The 22,618-nt window shown below is 37.0% G+C and overlaps 1 protein-coding gene across 3 annotated transcripts in view; it reads right to left on the minus strand.

Moving 5' to 3' along the window:
* Positions 1-22,618, minus strand: part of TBC1D12 (TBC1 domain family member 12) — a 100,678-nt gene that overhangs the window by 62,327 nt on the left and 15,733 nt on the right. For all 3 annotated transcript variants that reach the window (XM_030334597.1, XM_030334596.1, XM_030334598.1), the window contains exon 2: positions 2,422-2,545. In XM_030334597.1, the coding sequence (XP_030190457.1) occupies positions 2,422-2,545 (124 nt within the window). The remainder of the gene's footprint in view (positions 1-2,421; positions 2,546-22,618) is intronic.

Here is a 22,618-nt window from a genome sequence, read left to right on the forward strand (position 1 = left end):
GTCACGGCTGAGAAAACACGTTTTCAAGCAGGAACAGAGACACAAAGTTATAAATGTGCTGTTACCAATAAAGAAAATCATGCCCACCTTGAAAACGACAACTGCAGGGAAGAGGACAGCAAACTCAGACAGATGGGGAGTAAAGGACATACAGAGAAAGAGAGAAAGAGAAAGCAAAAAGGGAGAGGCAGAAACAGGTTCAATCACATGGGAGACACATATTTTGAGGGTGGACACATATTTTTCTTATTATGAAGAACAAAGACTTCATGACCCACCATACCTCCCAGAAAACAACCAACCATTAAAAAGGTACCAAAATACACAATAGTACCTACTCATCGCTGGAAAGGTCAAAAGTTAAAAGGAGCAGCTAGCATCTGTAAAAAGCCAGACAAAGGACTAGAGAGGAGAGCAACTGCATTTCAACTCCACTCCCTCTTCCCATATGAAAAGTTGTTCTTTTCCTAACCACTCATCAAATTTTCACAGAATATATATGAAAAAGACAGAATATGACACCTTAGCTTTCCAAAATGGAAATAGCTGACTAAAAGTATACAACATATAAGTAAACAGATAATTATCCAACCAGTAATTTATTTAGAGACCTATCGCAGAATGTTTGCGTACATGAAGATAAAAGTATGAACATGCATATTTAAGGTAAACTACCATAAAGTCAAAAATACAAACCTTCAATAGCAAGACCACTGTTTTGCCTCTAGAGGGCGAACTTGGTCTTCTGGAAAACTCTAGACAAGAGAAGTTACTTTCAGACTTTACAAAAAGTTAAAATTTAAGATGTCGAGATAGCAAAGATTTCCAAACTTTCTTGGTTAACAGTGCTCTTAACGTACCATTAATTTTTTCATGGCTCCCCCTAAACCAACAGAAATACTTAAATCATTCTAGGTATGTCTAACAATTTAATAAGGATTTATGTCCTAACACTTTGTAGCCATTTGAAAACACAATACACATAAATTAAAGGAAAAAAGGTTTTCATTCTTAAATAACCACAATTAATTACTAATTGGAAATGTATGCTTGTTGTGCACTGTATCATTTCACAAACTTTGAAATCAGATTGGACATGATCACGCTCATTTCCTGTTAAACACTGATTTTTGCCCAGTATCTGATTTTCATTACAGCAGTCTTAGAAAAACCAGATTCACAAAGATATGATGCCATTTAATGCTGAAACTGTGTACAATCTCAAGCTAACAGTCTGCACTGTATCCAACAGATGTAGAGTAATCACGGAGTCAGCCACAGTTTCGCTGTGCCTAAGCTGCAGCACATGGGGTGCCTGGGCTCACAGCTTGGAAAACACAAACTACAGTTTCAAGTCCCAGAAGCTATATAAACTAGTCAGTATTTTAACTGTAAATAAAATTAACTATAACAAATGTTTGTAAAGATCTAAAAATTATTTTCTTATATTACTTGGGAAACCAGTTTTTCTTTGAGCAATAAAAGGAATACTATTAAATCCTTAATGGAAGATATTTTTTCCAATTTGAATGATGATTATTGTCTTAATGTAATAATTTTTATACATACTTGTTGTGTTGAATCTGAAAGAGGAAACAGGAAATGTATTACGTACATATCGTCTTCTGAGCAACAACTTCTAGGAACTTAAAAATGTCTGCAACTGATCCAGTCTCACTGCTTTCCAGCCTCACTGATCTCCTAATACTAATGAAACACTAGTTCAGGAGACAAATTAGATCTGAAATTTTTTTTTTTTTTTAAGTAGGCTTCATGGCCAACGTGAAGCCCAACACCAGGTTTGAACTTACCACCCTGAGGTCAAGACCTGAGCTGAAATCAAGAGTTGGATGCTTAAGTGACTGAGCCACCCCGAAGCCTGAGATCTGAAATTCTTAAGAACTTCAGAATATGGATATTAGTACAGCTATTAGAAGAACTGGCTCCTAAGTTACTAGATACAGATTACACACCCACTTATTTCACAAAGTCCTTGGTTTAGGTAGAACACCAGAAAAGTGACCAAAGACAAAGTTCAACCTCAAAATCTACTCAGTTTTTGCTTTCTATGGTTTTATCAATTGACATCTCCCTATATCCATAAAATCTGTGCCATTGGCAAACACCACAATGTTCAATTAGAAGTCAGAATACGTGGTAAGAGTGCTTAGCGAAGAAGAAAAACAAAACAAAAAACCAAAAAGCTATCCAAGGAATAAGTAGGAAAAAAAAAAATCACTGTACCATAAAACATAACTGAAAATATGTGCATGTTTTGTAAAAAGATTTAAGGTTACTACAAATAGCCAATAATCCTCAAATTTTATATGTAGGAAAATATGAATGAAAGTGTAATATGATTATCAAGAAAAAAAATACTTGAAAAGCTAAGACAAACCACATGGCAATATTAGTACTTACCTGTTGAATGATTTTGGAAGTTTTCTGAAGATTCTCTCTGGGAGGGACTTTACCAAATAATTTCCAACCAGGAGCACTATGGACAACTGATTTGAGTTCCTTTGTCCTTTTTGGAAAAAGGTTTCTGAAACAGAAAAAGTTACATGAATTGTGTTTTTTGTAACCAGGGTACTACTTAATGTTTTTTTTATTTTTTATTTTTTTTAATGTTTATTTTTGAGGGGGTGGGGGAAAGGGCAGAGAGAGAGGGAGACACAGAATCTAAAGCAGGCTCCAGGCTCTGAGCTGTCAGCACACAGACAAATGCAGGGCTCAAACTCCCTAACTGCGAGATCATGACCTGAGCTGATGTCACGCTTAACCAACTGAGTCACCCAGGCACCCTTTAATAATTCTTTTGAAGTATATTTATTCCCAAGACAAATACAACATACTTTTAAATGAAAAAAAAATTTTTTTAAGATTTTCTATTTTTAAGTAATCTCTACATCCAATGCAGGGCTCAAACTCACCACCCTGAGATCTCTTGATTGTATGCTCGGTTGACTGAGCCAGCCAGGCACCCCAAATGAAATTACCATAAAACCTTGGATTGCAAGTAACTTGTTCTACAAGTGTTCCACAAGACAAGCAAACATTTCTAATAAATTTTAACTTGATAAATGAGCGATGGCTTGCAACAGGAGTGGTATGTGACGTCGAATGTCAAATGATCACCACTGAGCCAATGGTTCTTGTAATTCACATCGATATACAAGTGCTTTAGATTACAAGCATGTTTCCAGAATGAATTATGCTTGTAAACAAAGGTTTTACTGTATCTCTACTACTTACACTACTATTAGGCTAATAATCTGAATTAAGAATACCTGACTTATAAAGAAATATTAGAAAAATCATCAACAAAAATATTAGATAAACAAATTGGGAACTGTAGAAAATGACAACTTTAAATAAAATGGAAACATCTGCTTTGAGTCAACTATAAAGAATACGAGAACTGACTGTATGTGTACTTGACAATAAAAGTCAAGAATTTGAGAAAAAACAAAGTTAAAGAGAACCTGTAAACAGATTGTTGGGAAAATACTAATTATTTTCAGTAACAATTTGTTATTGTTGCAATAAAAGGTCATCTAATGATCCTCCACTGCTATAATACAGGTTTATATAAATTGTTTTCTTATGGCAGGTACGTACTAGAAAGCTTATTGCCAAAGAGTCAATATACAGCCAAGGAAGAAAGTGTATCTCTCACTTAAGTCTAAAGAAAACCTGCACAAGGATCAAATTTTTATCTATCTCCAGGTACTTACCAACCAAATTAAGTATATTTTGTACACGTAAGCAGGACTGATATTTAATATATGTATCCATCAATAAAGCATGACCAGAGCACCCTCAGAAAGGTACTGATGAATCCAACTGAATAGGAACCCTTTTTATAAGCTGTGATATAAATAGTCATTAAGAAAAATTTTAATTTACATACAGTAATAGTTACAGATTATCTGAAGTCCTAAATAACTTGGTTTATGTACAAACCATCATATATGTTATTTAAAAAACAATATTGTAATAAGAAGAAGTTTAGATTTTAAAGCATAATGTTAAAGCTATTCTTCAAGTTTAGAAAGGTAAAAATGAGCTCCTACAAAAGAATGTAGGGTAATTAATCCATAATAAGTTAAAGAGACACTCTCATTTTCTTGGGTGTGCCATGGAGGTGAACTGACAAAAATGTAGAGTAATTTCTACTTAGGGTACTCTGGAAGTTTCATCTCAGGGACAGTATCGAGTGACTCAATTTTCCACTTAATAAGATCTAGGTTGGAAGGGTGTCTGGGTGGCTCAGACAGTTAAACATTTGACTTTGGCTCAAGTCATGATCTCATGGTTTGTGGGTTCAAGCCCAGCATTAGGCTGCACACTGACAGTGTGCAGCCTGCTTGGGATTCTCTCTGCCTCTCCTTCTGCTCCTTCCCCACTCATGCTTTTTTCTCTCAAAAATAAACGTAAAAAAAAATAAGATCTAGGTTGCAGGAGTGGTATATTTATAACATACAATTTCAAGCCTCAAAGGATGGCCTATTAATTTAAATATTTGATATGTTGGGGCACCTGGCTGGCTCAGTCGGTTAAGTGTCTGACTTCAGCTCAGGTCATGATCTCACGGTCCATGAGTTCGAACCCCGCATCGGGCTCTGTGCTGTCAGTTCAGAGTCTGGAGCCTGCTTCAGATTCTGTATCTCCCTCTCTCTCTACCCCTCCCCCACTCACGCTCTGTCTCTATCAAAAAACAAATAAATGTTGAAAAAAATTTTAAATATTTGACATCTCATGTGTAGTAACAGACTGAATTTGAATGAGCATTTCTCCTTCAAAATAAATGTGAAACTGTTAAGTGTTCTTGATAGAGGGCACTGAAGAGATGCTGCATGAGAAAGAGGCTCTCTTATGGTTTCCAGCTGCTGCAGAGTAGGTCAGTGCTATGGGTGTGAGGACATCCAGGAGAACTCTGCTCAGTCATGTGCCCAGAACATGTAGTCCCTCAGCAAACCTACGGCATCGACAAACTCAGCCTGAAAATGGCTTTCCCGCAGCTTTCTTAATGTGTAAACTAGCACCCCAAAGACTTCCTGGGGGCAGTGATATACCAATTCCCTTGGTAAGCCCCACACAACTCACCTGTACTCCCTGGCCAGTTCTCACCAAGCCATGCTATGCTCCCCCTACCAGCCCTTATGTGGCCTGCCTACACTCCAAAAGTTTGTCATACAGCCATGCTAAAGAACAGGAGAAAATCTTTGTCACCATGGTTTATGCAAAAAATTACTGAATATGACAAAGTCATTATACATAAAATAAAAACAGGGGAACCTGGGTGGCTTAGTTGTCTGACTGTTGATTTCTGATTCAGGTCATGATTTCATGGTTCATGAGATCAAGTCCCATGTCTGTGATGTCAGTGCAGAGCCTGCTTGGAATTCTGTCTTCCTCTCTCTCTCTGTCTCCACTGCTCATGCTCTCCCCCTCTCTCAAAATAAATAAACATTTAAAAAAATAAATTGGCCTTAATCAAATTTAAAACAAATTTAAATTAGATTTGCACTTCAAAAGCATCACTGTTGCAAAATGGAGGAAGGGGAAGACCCAGAGGTCAGTACCTCCTCAAAGTAAAAACTGAGCTAGAAAGAGCAATTGTAATCAACTACTTTAGAACCTTATCAAACACTTGTAACAAACAGGGAAGTACATGAAGGAAGAGGGTGCTGATCTTTCCTAAGTGAACAGCATGGGTAAACCAACCACCTTCCCTCAATTTCTCAGCCCCTCCCTCCCAAAGTAATGAGGATTAGGAGCCCATCATTCTGAAGTGATTGGTGTCAGAAGGAATAGCTGGGATCATGGCCTTCTAAAATATGGGGTCATGAACTTTGGTTGGACTGACAGAACCCTGAGGAACCAGCACAGACACCTGTATCAGTTTCAATCATCTTGCAGTACCTTTTACTGGTGGTGTCCACTGGAACATTAAAACAGATTAAACTCTCTTTGTCCCTGTTTTTGAGCCAGATATTTAAGGAATACATCTTTGTCAGGCTACCAACTGACTGCAGACATAATAAGAACATAAATTTGTGACCACACACAAAAAGGATTATACACTTAGCAAAATAGTTTAGAAATATCATACTGGATGACTCTACCACTCAACAAGCAAAATCAGCAATCACTGAAGAGTAACAGATTTATAGAATTACATTACAATAATCAAAATGTCCAGCTCTCAACAAAAAATTACAATACACACAAAGAAAGAGCCATTTACAGAAAAGAGAGGATCTGGTAACAAACATACCAGAGAAAGTCCAGAAAGTGGAATTACTACTCAAAGATGTTAAATTAACTGTCTTAAATATACCCAAGAAGCTAAAGGAAACCACAAAGAAATGGGGGTGGGGTGGGGAATGTATGAACAAAATAAGAATATTAATAAGGAAAAAGTATTATAAAAAAGAACCAAATTCTGGAGCTGAAAATTTGTATAACTAAAATGAAAAGTTTCACAGTGGAGTTCAACATCAGGATTATGGCAAGCAGAAGAAAGAATGAACAAATGGGAAGGGAAGATAAGACAACTGAAATTATCCAGTGTTGGGGTGCTTGGGTGGCTTAGTCAGTTAAGCATTCAACTCTTGGTTTTGGTTCAGGTTGTGATCTCATGGTTCAAGGGATTGAGCCCCGCATCCGGCTCCACAATGACAGCATGGAGCCTGCTTGGGATTCTTTCTCTCCCTTTCTCTGTGCCCATGTGTGCTCACTCATGCTCTCTCTCTTTCAAAAATAAATGAACTTAAAAAAGAAAAGAAGACAAGTCCCTGGGTGGCTCAGTCCATGATCTCATAGTTCTTGAGTTCGAGGCCTGCCTTGGGTGAGCTCAAGCACCACTTCAGAGGAGCTTGAGCTCTGCTTCAGGTTCCATGGGATTCTCTCCCTTTCTCTCCCTCTCCCTCTCTGTCCCTTGCTCACTTGTGCCCTCAAAAAAAAAAAAAAAAAAAAAAGAGAGAGAGAGAGAGAAAGAATAACAAAGAGCAGTCCCTGAGTAACCTATGGGACATTATCAAATGTAAACACATACACAGGTACCATAAGAGTCCCAGAAGGAGAAGAGGAAAACAGAGGGGCAGAAAAAACTGTTTAAGAAATAAAGGCTAAAAATGTCTCAAATATGATGAAAGACATGAATGTACACAACCAAGAAGCTCAACAAACTTCAAGCAGAATAAAGTCAAGGAGATACGCATTGAGACAAATTATAGTCATACTGCTAAAACCCAAAGGCAAAGAGAAAATTTTAAAAGCACCAAGAGAGAAGCAGATAACACAAAGAAGGGATCTTCAATAAGATTAACAACTGATTTCTCATCAGAAACCCTGGGGGCCAAAAAGTAATGGGATAACATTTAAAATTCTAAAAGAAAAAAAAAGCAAACAACAAAACTAGCAACCAAAAATTCTATGTGGCAAATCCATCATTCAAGAATGAAAGAGAAATGAAGACATTTCTAGATGAACAAAAGTTGAAGGAGCTCATTACCAACAGATTATATGCAAAAGGAAACTCTTCAGGCTGAAATGAAATATAGCTAGAGAACAACCTGAAGCCATGAGAAGAAATACAGAGAATATTTGTAAAATTAGCTACGTAGGTAAACGTCAAAGCCAGTATTATTGTATTTTTGGTTTATAACACTACTTTTTTTCCTATGTAATTCAAAAGGCAAATATATAAAACAGTATTTATAAATTTATGTTAACGGACACACAATGTAAATGTACTTTCTGACAATAGCAATATAAAGAAAGAAGGACACAGATGTAGTAGCAGTGTGTATGTATATTAATGAGACTAACTTGATATTATTGAAAATAAGTTGTTTTAAGTTTAAGATGTTATGTGTAATCCCTAAAGTTACCACTAAACTTAAAAATATACAGAAAAGGAAAAAAGGGAATCAAAATAGTCCACTACAAAAATTCAACTAAATGCCAAAAAGGGGTAACGGAGGAACTGATGAACAAAAACCATAAAAGACATACTGAAAACAAATAGCTAAATGGCAGATGTAAATCCTTCCTCACCAACAATTATTTTAAAGCTAAGTCGATTAAACCCTCCAAAAGAGAAATATTGGCAGACTGTTAAAAACTATCCATATGTGTCTTAGAGACTACTTTTTATTTTTATTTTTTATTTATTTTTAAAAGACTATTTTAAAAACTGAAGTACAGTTGACAGCAAGAGACTCACTTTACATTTAAAAAAACACAAAGAAGTTGAAAATAAAAGAATTGAAAATCATATCGAAAGCACATAATAACCAAGAAAGGGCTGGACTGGCTACATTACTGTCAGGCAAAATGGTCATTAAGTCAAAAAAGGTTACTAGAGACAAAGGAGAACATTATATGTTGAAAAAATACTTAATCCAGTAAGAAGATATAACCATTATTTTACTATTATTATTTTTAATGTTTATTAATTTTTGAGAGAGACACACAGAGTATGAACAGGGGAGGAGCAGAGAGAGGGAGACACAGAATCACAAGTAAGCTTCAGGCTTCAGCCATCAGCACAAGAGCCCAATGCGGGGCTCGAACTCACAAACCTCGAGATCATGCCTGAGCTAAAGTCAGACGCTTAACTGACTGAGCCACCCAGGTGCCCCTATATTATTATTTTTTTAATGTTTATTTTTCAGAGAGACAACCAGACAGAGCATGAGTGGGGGAGGGGCAGAGAGAGAGGGAGACAAAGAATCTGAAGCAGGCTCCAGGCTCTGAGCTGTCAGCACAGAGCCGAGGCAGAGCTTGAACTCATGAACCGCGAGATCATGACCTGAACCAAAGTCAGACGCTTAACCAACTGAGCCATCCAGACACCCCAAGATGTAACTATAACTATATATAACTATATATAACTATATATTCACCTAAGAAGAGCCCTAAAATATGTGAAGCAAAAAACTGACAACATTGAACAGAGAAATAGACAGTTCTAGAGTACTGGATATATCAGTAGCCTACTTTCAAGAATACATAAAACAAACCAGACAGATCAAAAAGGAAAAGACTAAAACATTATAAATCAATTAATCTAAAAGGCATACACAGCACACTCCACCCAAACAAATACACATTCTCAAGGGCACATAGGACATCTTCTAGAATGAAATGTATGTTAACCCACAAGTCTTAATAAGCTTAAAAAGATTGAAATCGTGCAAAGTATCTTTTCCAACCACAATGAGATCAGAAATCAATAACAGAGAACAAACTGGAAAATTCCCAAATACATGGGAATTAAACAAAACAGTCTTAAATGACTAGTAGGTCAAAGAAAATAAAATCACAAGGTTAATCAGAAAACACCTTGAGATGAACTGAAACAAACAACATACCCAAGCTTATGTGATACGGCTAAGGGAGAAATTTACAGTAAACACGTACATTAAAAAAGAACTGGGGGCGCCTGGGTGGCTCAGTTAGTTGAGCATCCAACTTCAGCTAAGGTCATGGTCTCACAGTTCGTGAGTTCAGGCTCAGTGTTGGGACTCTGTTCTGACAGCTCAGAGCCTGGAGCCTGCTTCAGATTCGGTGTCTCCCTCTCTCTCTGCCCCTAACCCACTCTCATTCTGTCTCTCTCAAAAATAAACATTTTTTTAAAAATTAAAAAAACAAAAACAAAAACAACACACAGGGTCCCTGAGTGGCTCAGTCAGTTGAGTGTCCAACTTTTGATTTCGGCTCAGGTCATGATCCCAGGGTCATGAGATAGAGCCCCAAGTCCAGCTCCATGCTGAGCATGCAGCCTACTTAAGATTCTCCTTCTCTTGCCCTCCAGCTCCTCCCCACCCAAAAATAAAAAAATAAAAAATAAAAAAAATTTAAAAAGAACCATCTCTTATCAATTACTTAACTACACTCATGAAGAAACCACAAAAAGAGCAAATTAAACCCAAAGCTGGCATAAGGAAATAAATAATAAAGATTAAAGTGGGTATAAATGAAATAGAGAATAGAAAAGAGAAAAATTTTAAAAGCTCTTGTTGAAAAGACCAACAAATTGACAAACCTTTAGCTAGATGACTAAGGGAAAAAAAAGGCAGGATTCAAATCACTAAAAGCAGAAATAAAAGTGGGACATTACTACCAATAAAAAGGAGTATATGTGAATACCACAAACAATGGTCCATAGTCTAGTATTAGGAAGGAGCAAATCATAAACCACAATTAGCTACCAATCACACCCACTAAGAATGGCTATTATTTAAAAACAACAACAAAAAAGAAATAATAACAAGTTTAAAAGGATGTGAAAAAACTGGAACGGATGGACATGTAAAATGGTGCAACAGCTTGGAAAACACTGCTGGTAGGAATGTTTAGCAGTGCAGCCATTTTGGAAACCAATTTGGCAGTTTCTTTTATAAGTAAAACATAAAGTTACCATACAACCCAACAATTCTACTTCTAGACATCTACCCAAGATAAATGAAACACAGGTCCAAACAAAGGCTTGCCCAGATATGTTAACAGCAGTATTATTCCTAATAGCCAAAATGTGAAGACAAGCTAAATATCCAGCAACTGCTAAATGTATAAAACAAAATGTGTACATTCATGCAATGAAATACTATTCAGCAATAAAAAGGAATGAGACAATTGATACATGCTACAACATGGATGAACTAAAAAACATGCTTGGGGCGCCTGGGTGGCGCAGTCGGTTAAGCGTCCGACTTCAGCCAGGTCACGATCTCGCGGTCCGTGAGTTCGAGCCCCACGTCGGGCTCTGGGCTGATGGCTCAGAGCCTGGAGCCTGTTTCCGATTCTGTGTCTCCCTCTCTCTCTGCCCCTCGCCCGTTCATGCTCTGTCTCTCTCTGTCCCAAAAATAAATAAACGTTGAAAAAAAAATTTTTTTAATAAAATAAAAAAACCATGCTCAATGAAAGAAGTCAGATGTATAAGACCACATGTATAGTTCTATTTATATGAACTTTGCAAAAAAAGGCTACTCTATAGGGACAAAGTAGATTAGTGGTTGCCTTGGGGTGGGAATAAGAATTGACTGTAAATGGGTACAAAGGATCTCTGGTGTGACAGAAATGCTCTGCAACTAGATTTTGCTGATGGCTGTACAACTATATAAATTTAATAACATTGAATTGTACTCTTATGAGTGAATTTTATGGCATGTAAACTATACCTCAACAAAGCTGTTAATTAAAAGACTATTTAGGGGCGCCTGGGTGGCGCAGTCGGTTAAGCGTCCGACTTCAGCCAGGTTACGATCTCGCGGTCCGTGAGTTCGAGCCCCGCGTCAGGTTCTGGGCTGATGGCTCAGAGCCTGGGAGCCTGTTTCCGATTCTGTGTCTCCCTCTCTCTCTGCCCCTCCCCCGTTCATGCTCTGTCTCTCTCTGTCCGAAAAATAAATAAACGTTGAAAAAAAAAATTAAAAAAAAAAAAAAAGACTATTTAACTAACAATCAAATATAGAGGACTAATACTGCCGAAAGTTGGTCTTTTGTCAAGTTTAGTAAAACAAATTTATGCAAAAAACAGATTTACGCGAAAAAGAATAGAAATAAATAAATTAGGAGTAATGAGAAGATGCAGCAAAATTTTTAAAGGGAAGGAAATTTGTAAACAACTCCTTGCCAATAATTGAGAACATTTCTCAAAATGGACAGAATTATGCAAAAATATAACTTATCAAAACAGACTTGGGAGAAAAAGAAAATATCAATAGTTTCAAATTCACTCAAAAAACTGAAAAGTTAAAATTTCTCCCCCCAAAAATCAGGCATGGAAGTTTTACATGAGAGTTCTACCAAATTTTCAAGATACAGATTATACCAATATTGTATAAACTGCGTTAGAGACTTGAAAGAGAGAAAAATCCTTAATCATATAGGTAAGGCCAATATGAAATCAGTAACAAAACCAGGCAAGAACAGCTTAAGAGAGTAAAATAACAGACCAGTCTAACTCATGAACATAGAAGAAAAATCCTAAACAAAATATTAGCAAACTAAGGGGTGCCTCAACTGGCTCAGTCAGTTGAGTGTGTCTAGCTTGTGATTTTGGCTCAGATCATGATCTCACAGTTAATGAGTTCGAGACCCGAAGGGCCTGCCAGCCTGTCAGTGCAGAGCCTGCTTGGGATTCTCTATCTCCCCTTCTCTCTGCCTTTTCATCAATAAATAAACATTTAAAAATAATGCTAAGTTTAAAACAAACAAACAAACAAGGGGCATCTGGTGGCTCAGTCAGTCAATCGTCCAACTCTTGATTTCAGCTCAGGTCATGATCTTGCAGTTCTGGGAGATCCAGCTCTGTCAGCACAGAGCCTCCTTGAGATTCTCTCTCTCCCTCTCTCTCGGCCCCTCCCCTGCTCATGCTCTCTCAGTCTCTCTTTCTTTCTCTGTCTCTCAAAATAAATAAACAAAAATTAAAAGTAAAAAAGCAACAAAAAAGCAAGATGCAGAAGAGTATAGGCAGTATACCATTTTTCTGAAGCTAAAAATCTATATAATAAAATAATAAGAAAAATGTTGTGGCAAAAACTGTTGCTTATATTGCCAAATGAGTTCAGGTTAGTTGTTACCTCTTAGAGGTGAACAGGATGGTAAGACAGTCATAGGAATATTTTCAACAGTATTGATAATGTTCTATTTCTGAGACTGGGCAAAGGGTTCACCAATGTACACTGGGCGCCATAATTCATGCATCTGTTACCTATTTTCTTCCATATATGTCAAAAAAATACTAGTTTTTATTAAGTTATGTAAACCTAATATCTCGATTGGAACTCCCTGGTAACTGGAGAGTGCTAACTAAAACAGTTAAAAGACTGCATGTTCTGAATCTACCATTTGGGGAGCTATAAAACTAGCCTTTTCCTGCATGGTGTTGGGCATCCACTTTTTCCATAAACTTAGGTACACTTATTTGGGATAAAGCTGATAAACATTTCAGATTTTAAGTACTCCTCTTTCTTTTAGTTTCTTTTTATATTTATTTATTTTTGAGAGAGAGCGCGTGAATAGGAGAGAAGCAGAGAGACAGGGAGACACAAGGATCCAAAGCAGGCTCCAGGCTCTGAGCTGTAAGCACAGAGCCCAATGCGGGGCTTGAACTCACAAACTGCAAGATCATGACCTGAGCTAAAGTCGGACACTTAACCAACTGAGCCACCCAGGTACCCCAATACTTGTCTTAAGGTCAATTCACATATATATATAATTTTGTCTCAATCATCAGACTGACATAGTTACTGGATCAGAAGACTTCATGCTAACAATTAGCTCTTGTGGGGGGAAAGAAGTATACAACGAACAACAAATTTTGTTTGTTCTTTTACAACTACCACCAACTCTAATCATTGTCCAGTGTCAAGTGTCAGATCTTTCACTACAATCTTGTTTCAAATCTAAAAACCCATAAATTGCTTCTCTCCTCACAATGCATAAACAAGGTAGCTTTATGAAGGGAAAAAAAAAAAAAACCCAGCATTTCATTCTCTATACTAGAAATGCAGAATTACATTTATAATTAAAGCAGGCTAACATAAAATAGAAGGGGTTGTGCATTTTTTTCAAATGCAGTAAAAAATAGCTTCAAATAATGTGACCTGGCTGAGAATGCAGACAGAGCAACAGAATGAGGAGACCACAACCTCACATGAAGATGTAGCTCTACCAAAGGAGGGTATTAACCACAGACCAGAAAATTCTCCAAGCGCAGAGATTTACAGAGAGCCCTTGGGGGTGGTCATGTCTCTATACTTGTACCTACAATTAATGTATCGTAATCGCTACCAAACACATTCTCATATGAAAAACTAGTCTATACATACTAATATTATGCATTAGAACTCTGTAACTCTTTATAAATCACGGCCAAAATGCCAAATATACATGAATCTTTCTGTAAAGACCATTAGAAAGTATCCTGCATCACAAAAAAATCTGTTAAGATGTGCTGTGTGTTTACATGTGAAATTAATTTACAAGGATATTTTAGACTTCCAAAATTAAAGTCAAGGAATATTAAATTCTTAACAGTAGGCCTTTCTATGGATGTAGTTTCTGAAGAATCTTGATATGACTGGAAAATATAAAAAAGAAAAAAAGCAAAATAAATTTATAGCCTCCACAACAGAAAGCCTGGCTTAATATATATTCTGGTATAATATTACAATGAAAGTAAGTTCAGCATGAAGTTTAAATTTTCATTAAATCATAAAAACAAATCAAAGTTTCCATATCCAATAAGCACTGGTTACTATAAGAAATTTCTGTAAAAGAAAGATGAGCCAACAGGTATCCAATTGCTAAGAAAGGCCACCAAGATAATGTTCCACATTAATTTCTTATGCCACTAAGAAATTTTGGATTAGGTTTTCAGGTTATCCCCTGCTACAAAAACTGCAAATAAAAGGCATACATTTGCAAAGAAAAAGTAATTTTAAGAAACTGTTACAAATACATGAAATTGTATTAAAACATTACAGATCGGGGCGCCTGGGTGGCTCAGTCGGTTAAGCGGCCGACTTCAGCTCAGGTCATGATCTCATGGTCTGGGAGTTCGAGCCCTGCGTCGGGCTCTGTGCTGACAGCTCAGAGCCTGGAGCCTGTTTCAGATTCTGTGTTCCCTCTCTCTGACCCTCCCCCGTTCATGCTCTGTCTCTCTCTGTCTCAAAAACATAAAATAAATGTTTAAAAAAAAAACACATTACAGATCAAATGGGCTCTACTGGTTAGTCTAGGAAAAGAATACCACTTTATTAAATCCTAAGGAAAAACATAATGAAAAGGTACATTAATAGTCCAAATAATATGTCATATGCTGTCATTCTTCTTATGCCCCATCCATAGTCCCCCAATCCACTACTAGGGGACTGGTGAAGTTGAGGTCTCAATGCATACAAATGTGTGGGACTACGTTCCTCCTCACCACCTTTTCAAACACACACACACACACACACACACACACACACACGTGCGCGCGCGCGCAAGCGTGCACGCACAGTTCCCTTTTTTCCTATCCCCCAACATATTCAAATTTCTTAAATTAAAATCAATACTAAAAATTCTTAGCAAAACAAACCAAATGTGTTCAAGTACACACACATACGCAAAAAAAAGAGGACAATTCTCTCTGGATTCCAGAGATAGAGGTTGACTGTATGAGTGATATTTATGTGGCAGTGTTGGGAGGAAAAGGTCACTCCTATTTTGTATTCTTCATGTTTCAGGGGAGAGATGGAAGGGGAGGGACACTCCCGGCTTTTTTCTGCCCCCTTATGTAACTCTTCCACCTGCAGGGTTAAATTTTGGTGAAAGACATTGCTAACAGCAAAGATAGTTTGTTCTGCTTTCCTAACACGACGTTAAGTTTCCTCTGTAGCTCCCTGCCTCTGACCCTCAAAGGAAAGGCCTGCAGTGCTAGTGACCAGCTGGAGTATTCCATCAGGTGAAGTATTAGGAGGCACACTGCAGCCAAAGACACGTCGTCGTTCAGTACAAATTACATCAGCATAAAGCTGATGTTTTTAGGTCCCATTTGTCTGTGTCCTGTGTTTTCTTTTTCCTACTGATTCCAAACTCAGACAGTATGATAAAGAGATGCTATTTACTGGTTCTCCCCAAATTCTGACAGTCAAGTTTTTACAACCTGAAAGTATCTTATTGCTTCAGATATACTAGAAATATCATGTGTTATTCAGATACACTAGAAAACTATGTGTTTCCTGTTTGGGGTGGGTTTTTTTTTTTTTTTTTTTCAGTCTGTGACATCTTATCCCCAATCAACACTATGTTCACACACACAACTGTCTACACACACAGAGACACAAACACACTATTTTCCATTCTCTCCTCTAAATTTGTGCCTGCTCTTTTTAGCAAAAAGAAAATGAGAAAATCTGTTGCATCAGTTAAGAAATAGTACCAGTTGAGAAATAACAGTTCAGGGTTTCCATATCGCTGAAAATATAAAAAAGAAAAAGAGACACACCAAGAAAAAAACTGATGTGGGTTTTAGACGAGAAAGAAAAAAAGGTCTGCTCTTCTCTCTCCATGGCTTTCATAATAAAGGTTGGTGAATGACTCTTGTGTATTAATACTTATTAATATTTGCTTCACATACCTGTGTATTTCATGTTTCCAAGATTTCTTTTATCACACAAAAAGAATAACATATGATAAAACAATCAGACTCCTTGCCTGCTACACCTTATTAAAGGATAAAGCTAACCTTTTTAAGGGGCAAAACTTACACCACGATTTCTAAAGTAGCAAAATCTCCAGGGCTTCAGTCTTTAAGAACTGCCAAACCCACTTATATACCCAAGACAAAACCATGTAAATTCCATAGCTTCTGGGACGATGGAATTTGACACTATAGAAAACTGAGAACACCTAAGTCCTCGATCTTCTTATTGCCCACAATGTCAGCTCCAGGAAAAAAAAAGGGGGGACTGTTTTGCCTAACACTTACATCTATAGGACTATTTTAATTTTTTAGATTAAATTCTAATCATCACTTAAATGGAATTGTACATAAAAAGGGGTTAGAATGCTTTTCCAAACAGGAATCCAACTTTAATCAAAAGAATAAAATCTCTTAAAAAAATAAAAAGAAAACAACAACAAGAGCAACAACAACTAGAAATCCTGACCTTATATTCCAACTCTGTCTCAGTAGAAGCTGGACTGCTGAAAACACATCAACTTCCTGGACTTTGTACTTAACTTTCCCTGAAGCATAATAAAAGGCCAAAAAGAAAACATTATCTAGTGATCATGGAATGCCACAGTTGACTGCATAATTAATTCAAAGAAGTAGTAGTACTGTCTCTTTAAAATTCAGTACTTTGGCTACCCTTGAGTATTTTGGATTAAAGATCTGGCATGAAGATTACTTAACATTCTTTCCAAACCTCAATCATTTTTCACTTGAAAAAGACTTTCAGCTGACTATATGCAAAAAAAAAAAGTACTTTTTCTGCCAGATAACTAAGGCTTTTTTTAATTCCAAGAATTTTCTTTTTCAGGCTGTTTCTGGATATTGTCTTTGTTATTACAAATTGTATAAATCAAAAAATACAGAATTTTTATTTAATATACACTGCTAGACTAACCTATATATTTTCAGAGATCAGAACTATCAAAAAAAGAAAAGAATTCAGTATTATTTACTCTTTGTCAAAAAAAAAAATCCCACATAGAATTTTAAGGCTGAAAGTGAAGATTATAATTTTTTTTTTTTTAAGTATTTTAGAGCTGCTAGGGACTTTAGAGAGTAAGTAGGTCAAAAGTTCTTCATCACAATGACCCTACATGAATGAGCTAGAGGAGGTCCACAAGTCTTCTTAGTATGCACAATTTGTTTTTTATTGTTGTTTTTTTTTTTTTTTAAGTTTCTTTTGAGAGAGAGAGAGAGAGAGAGCAGGGGAGGGGCAGAGAGATAGGGGGAGAATTCCAAGCAGCTCTGTCATTGCAGAGCCCGACACGGGGCGTGATCTCACAAACCATGACATCAAGACCTGAGCCAAAATCAAGAGTTGGGTGCTTAACCAAATGAGCCACCCAGGCGCCCCTCTGTGTATAACCTGAAGTAAACGATGTGCTTATGTAAATTTTTCTTGGGTAGCTGTCTACAGCTGTCATCAAATTACCCAAGGATTCAATGTGCTACCCTACCACCCCAGGAAAACCTACAAAATCACTCGCCAAAGTCACATCACTAGGGACCTGTAAGAGCTTCCCAACCATCCCTATTGTCTTCCATTCTAGACCTTGCAAAAATGTTTCTTGTTATTCATTTAAAGTTCAAAAACATAAACTATTTTTATTCTTTCTTCTGTGTTCATGTCAGCAAGTCACCTTATTGTAGGTCTTATTTCTTTTCTTTTTTTAAATATCTTATTTATTTCTTTGTAAGTAATCTCTACACCCAATGTGGGGCTTGAACTTATGACCCCAAGATCAAAAGTCACATGCTCTACCAACTGAGCCAGCCAGGTGTCCCTATCTTATATCTTAAAGTATATAAGTTTTGGGCAATATTTTACTAATAGAAATCTTTTTATTCTTTTGCTGCAGGAAGAGAGCAAAACAGAATAGAATTAAAGGGAAAGAAAAACTTATAAAAATATTTTTTGTTTTGTGTTACATACTAATTACAGTATGTATCAAATGCTTCATGAGGAACATCTTCATCGCTCTATTCCCCATGTAGTACCCTAAGACATTCAGAGGGAAGATAGAAACCACCAGAAGAAGAGAAAGAGTACAGAAAAGAAGTTTTAGAACAAGAACATGAGTAACAAGGAACAACATCAGCAAAACATGAACAAAGTACTGCAATCACCAGGAGGTAAGCTATTTTTCTAAAAGACAGCTGGGAAAGAAAGGCAAGATAACCACTGATGATGATGAATAAAAATCCACATTTGTGGATACTTTTCCATTTATACCTCTTGCATAAACAAAAAAGAAATTATGTTAGTTTTTTAAATTTATAATAAAGGTAAAATATACTCATATATACTTAACCTTCAATAATGGATACAGGGTTTCTTTTTGGGGTGATAAAAATGTTCAAAACTAATTGTGATGATGGTTGCACAATTCTGTGAATATACTAAAAACCACTGAATTGTACAATTTTTTTTAATGTTTATTTTTGAGAGAGATAGAGAGATAGCAGGGGAGGGGTAGAGAGAGAGGGAGACAGAGAATCCCAAGCAGAGTCTGCAGCTGTCTAGTGCAGAGCCTGATGTGGGGCTCAAACCCACAAACTGTGAGATCATGACTTGAGCTGAAACCAAGAGTCGGACGCTTAGCTGACTGAGCCACCCAGGCGCCCCTGAATTGTACACTTTAAATGGATCGGTTATATAGCATGTCAATGATACCTCAATAAAGTGTTAAGTAAAAAAAAAAAAGAAAAAAAAATCAAAAGTGACAATATTCAGAAATAAGAGCAAAAGAAAAGTAGAGTTTATCCCAAGAATGAAAGACTCAATACTGTAAAGTCAATCAGTGTAATCTACCATATTAGCCATCTAAAGAAGAAACACCTTATGATCATATCAAATGATACATTTGACAATATCCTAAGTCCAATCTTGATTAAAAACAAAAATACACAGAAAATCAGAAATAGAATGGAAGTTCCTTAGCCTGGTTAAGGGTACCTTTAAATACACACACATAAACCTGACAGCTAACATCATACGTAACTGTGAAAGAGCAAATGTTTTGTATATTAGAATAATATAAAGATGCCTGCTGTCATCACTCTCATTCAAAATTATACTGAAAGTCCTAGCCAGTGCAGTAACATAAGAAAAAACAAGTCTTATAGATTAGAAAGGAGGAAAAAAAAAGCTTCCCTATTTGTACAAAACATTATTGTCTACCTAAATAATCCCATGGAATCCATAAAAAAAGCTCCTAGAATAAATACATTTAGCTTGGTTATAGAATGTAAGGCAAACATCAATCATATTTGTATACATTAGCAATGAATAATTGGAAACTAATATTTTAAGAAGTATATCATCTATAATATCTCCAATATTAAGTAGTTACGTATAAATCTAACAAAACATGAGCAGGATGTGTATGCTGAAAACTATAAAACACTGATGGGGGAAATCAAAAAAGACCAAAATAAATGGAGAGAGCTGCTGTATTCAACGAATGGAAAATTCAATTTGGCAAAAATGTCAATTCTTCCCCAAGTTAATTAGTAAGGATTATCTGTAAGATACAGACAATTCTAAAATTGATATGGAAAGGTAAAGGAAGTAAAAGACCCAAAAAATACTTGAAAATTAGAATACCTCATTAGAATACAATCTCTCTGATGTTACCACTGTATTAGACTGTGAGCTCTGTGTTCATCACTGTATCCCAAGTGCTGTGTTTACACACATGAAAGTCTGCAAATCTGAGTGGCTACAGAGAACTATTTGTAGTTATCTTAGTTCACTTGGGGTACTATAACAAAATACTACAAATTTGGTGGCTTACAAACAACAGAAGCTTATTTCCTACATTTCTGGAGCTGGAAAGTCAAAGATCAAGGCACTGGCAGATTCAGCATCTGGTGAAGGTCTCCCTCTAGTTCATAGACTACTACTGTCTTTTGCCTCTGTCCTCACAGGGTGAAAGGGGTGAGAAAGCTCCTCTGGGAGCTCTTTCATAAGGACATTAATCATTGGGGCTCCACTCTCAAGACTTAAGCACCTCCCAAAGTCCCCAACTCCAAATGCTATCACACTGGGGATTAGGTTTCAAAATATGATGGGGGAGTAGAGGACAAACATTCAGTCTATAGCATTAGTCTAATGGCAATCTAACGAGCCATTATTATTTCCATAAACCTTTCTCCTCTATGAGCCATTTCTTCTTGCATCATTCCCTTTTGATACTTTTCACTATCTATCTTATATACTGATCTGAGTGCTTTTTTAACCTATAAATGTTCTGAGAACAGGATTATGCAACATTGACAATGCCCTGCATATAAAATATTTAAAATAGTCAGTACATACTTTATTTTTTAGACTAACACAAAATGAAAATTGGCTGTTTTTCTTTTGATGTACAATTCTGTAAGTTTCACCACACATACAGATTTGTGCAACTACCACCACAATTGAGGTACAGAACAGTTCCATCACCCCAAAACACTCTGTCATGTTACGTCTTTGTGGTCACCCTCTCTCCTAAGTCACGTAAAGCACTGGAATGAATCTGAAGATAGACTTATAAGCCAGACTCAGTGAAGAGAAGTAAATCTTGTCTCCCCCATCTCATGCTCCCTGCTAGTATCACATCATAGCCTTTCAATTTATGTCCACAATATGATCATCACTGACTTTACCAGAAAGGCCTTATTCTAGCTCCTTTCTTTCCTGGAATAGAGTTGGTGTCCAAATATGCTTGTTGAATGAACAAGGGAGGATTCAGGCAAACAGAAATTAGAGAGGAGAATGACAACTCATTCTGGCTAGGATAAACTCCAAAGTATGAATAGGAAAGAACAGATCATTTTATTTCTTTGCCCCCAAATCCTCAACAGTTCCTAATATCTATGGAAAATTTTTAATTCTTCACCCTAGTATTAAAATCTATTCACCACTTGTACCCATATAATCTTTCCATCATTAGTTCCCACTATTATTTCCACAACTAAGAAAAACATATGTAGCTGCAGCATACCTGCGACCTGCTCCCACTTCTTTGTGCGTTTGCACCAATCCCTGCTGAAGCAGTAGCCCAATGTGACTGCATTTGTATCATATGGCCTTGCCCTTCAGTGCTGATTAGACTGCACTCTGATAAAATAGAAACAAATTCATTCATAGGCTGAGACAATCAGATTCCCAGGATTTTTTTTTTTAATTTATTTATTTATTTGGAGAGAGAGAGAGAGACAGCATGAGTGGTGGAGGGGCAGAGAGACAGGAAGACAGAGCATCCCAAGCAGGCTCCACGCTGCCAACACAGAGCCCAATGCGGGGCTCAATTCCACAAACCATGAGATAGTGACATGAGCCAAAACCAAGAGTCAGAAGCTTAACTGACTGAGCCACCCAGGCGCCCCCTCCCAGGATTTTTAAATAGAAGACTTAGAGATTGAGTCAGTCGAAGGCTGGAAGATGCATGAACTGATAATCAGGTAGAGAGAGCTGAGATAGCTTTATAGGGTTTTTGCAGGTGGAAACCATGCATCGAACAACCAGGAGACAGAAAAGAGATGAGAAAAACCATCCCTTGAAAAGCCGAGAAACCACTGTTTCAGGCACTCGATATAGTCCAGATATATTTTATTTCGTATTTCCAAAATATCCACAAGATGCCTATTACATGCCTATAATAAACCTTCCTTCATTTAAGGTAGTTTAGGTGGGCTTCTGTTCCTTAAAACTGCAGAAAATAACCCTAACATATGAGCCAAACTCTATACTTTTTCATACATTCTGTACTTTCCTGTCTCTATGCTCTAGATAGCTTATATACATATTTTATTTCCCCTAAGTACAAACTAAGTTGGTTACACATACTTAGAAGTGCAATATAGCCAATCTAAAAAGTTTCTACTTTTGTACATCAAATGATACTATCAAGAAAGTGTAAAGACAAGCCATAGGAGGACACATTTCCAAATTACCAATATGTAATAAAGGGCTAGTATCCAGAGTATATAAAGAACTCATATAGCTCAACAACAAAACTACAAACAGCCCAATTAAAATGGGCAAAAGTTGGGGCGCCTGGGTGGCGCAGTCGGTTAAGCGTCCGACTTCAACCAGGTCACGATCTCGCGGTCCGTGAGTTCGAGCCCCGCATCGGGCTCTGGGCTGATGGCTCAGAGCCTGGAGCCTGTTTCCGATTCTGTGTCTCCGTCTCTCTCTGCCCCTCCCCCGTTCATGCTCTGTCTCTCTCTGTCCCAAAAATAAATAAACGTTGAAAAAAAAAAATTTAAAAAATGGGCAAAAGTGGGGCACCTGGGTGGTTCATTCAGTTAAGTGTCAGACTTTGGCTCAGATCATGATCTCACGGGTTCATGGGTTGGGACCCCACGTCGGGCTCTGTACTGACAGCT

The sequence above is a fragment of the Lynx canadensis genome, chromosome D2 (assembly GCF_007474595.2).
Source record: "Lynx canadensis isolate LIC74 chromosome D2, mLynCan4.pri.v2, whole genome shotgun sequence".
Taxonomy (NCBI): Eukaryota; Metazoa; Chordata; class Mammalia; order Carnivora; family Felidae; genus Lynx; species Lynx canadensis.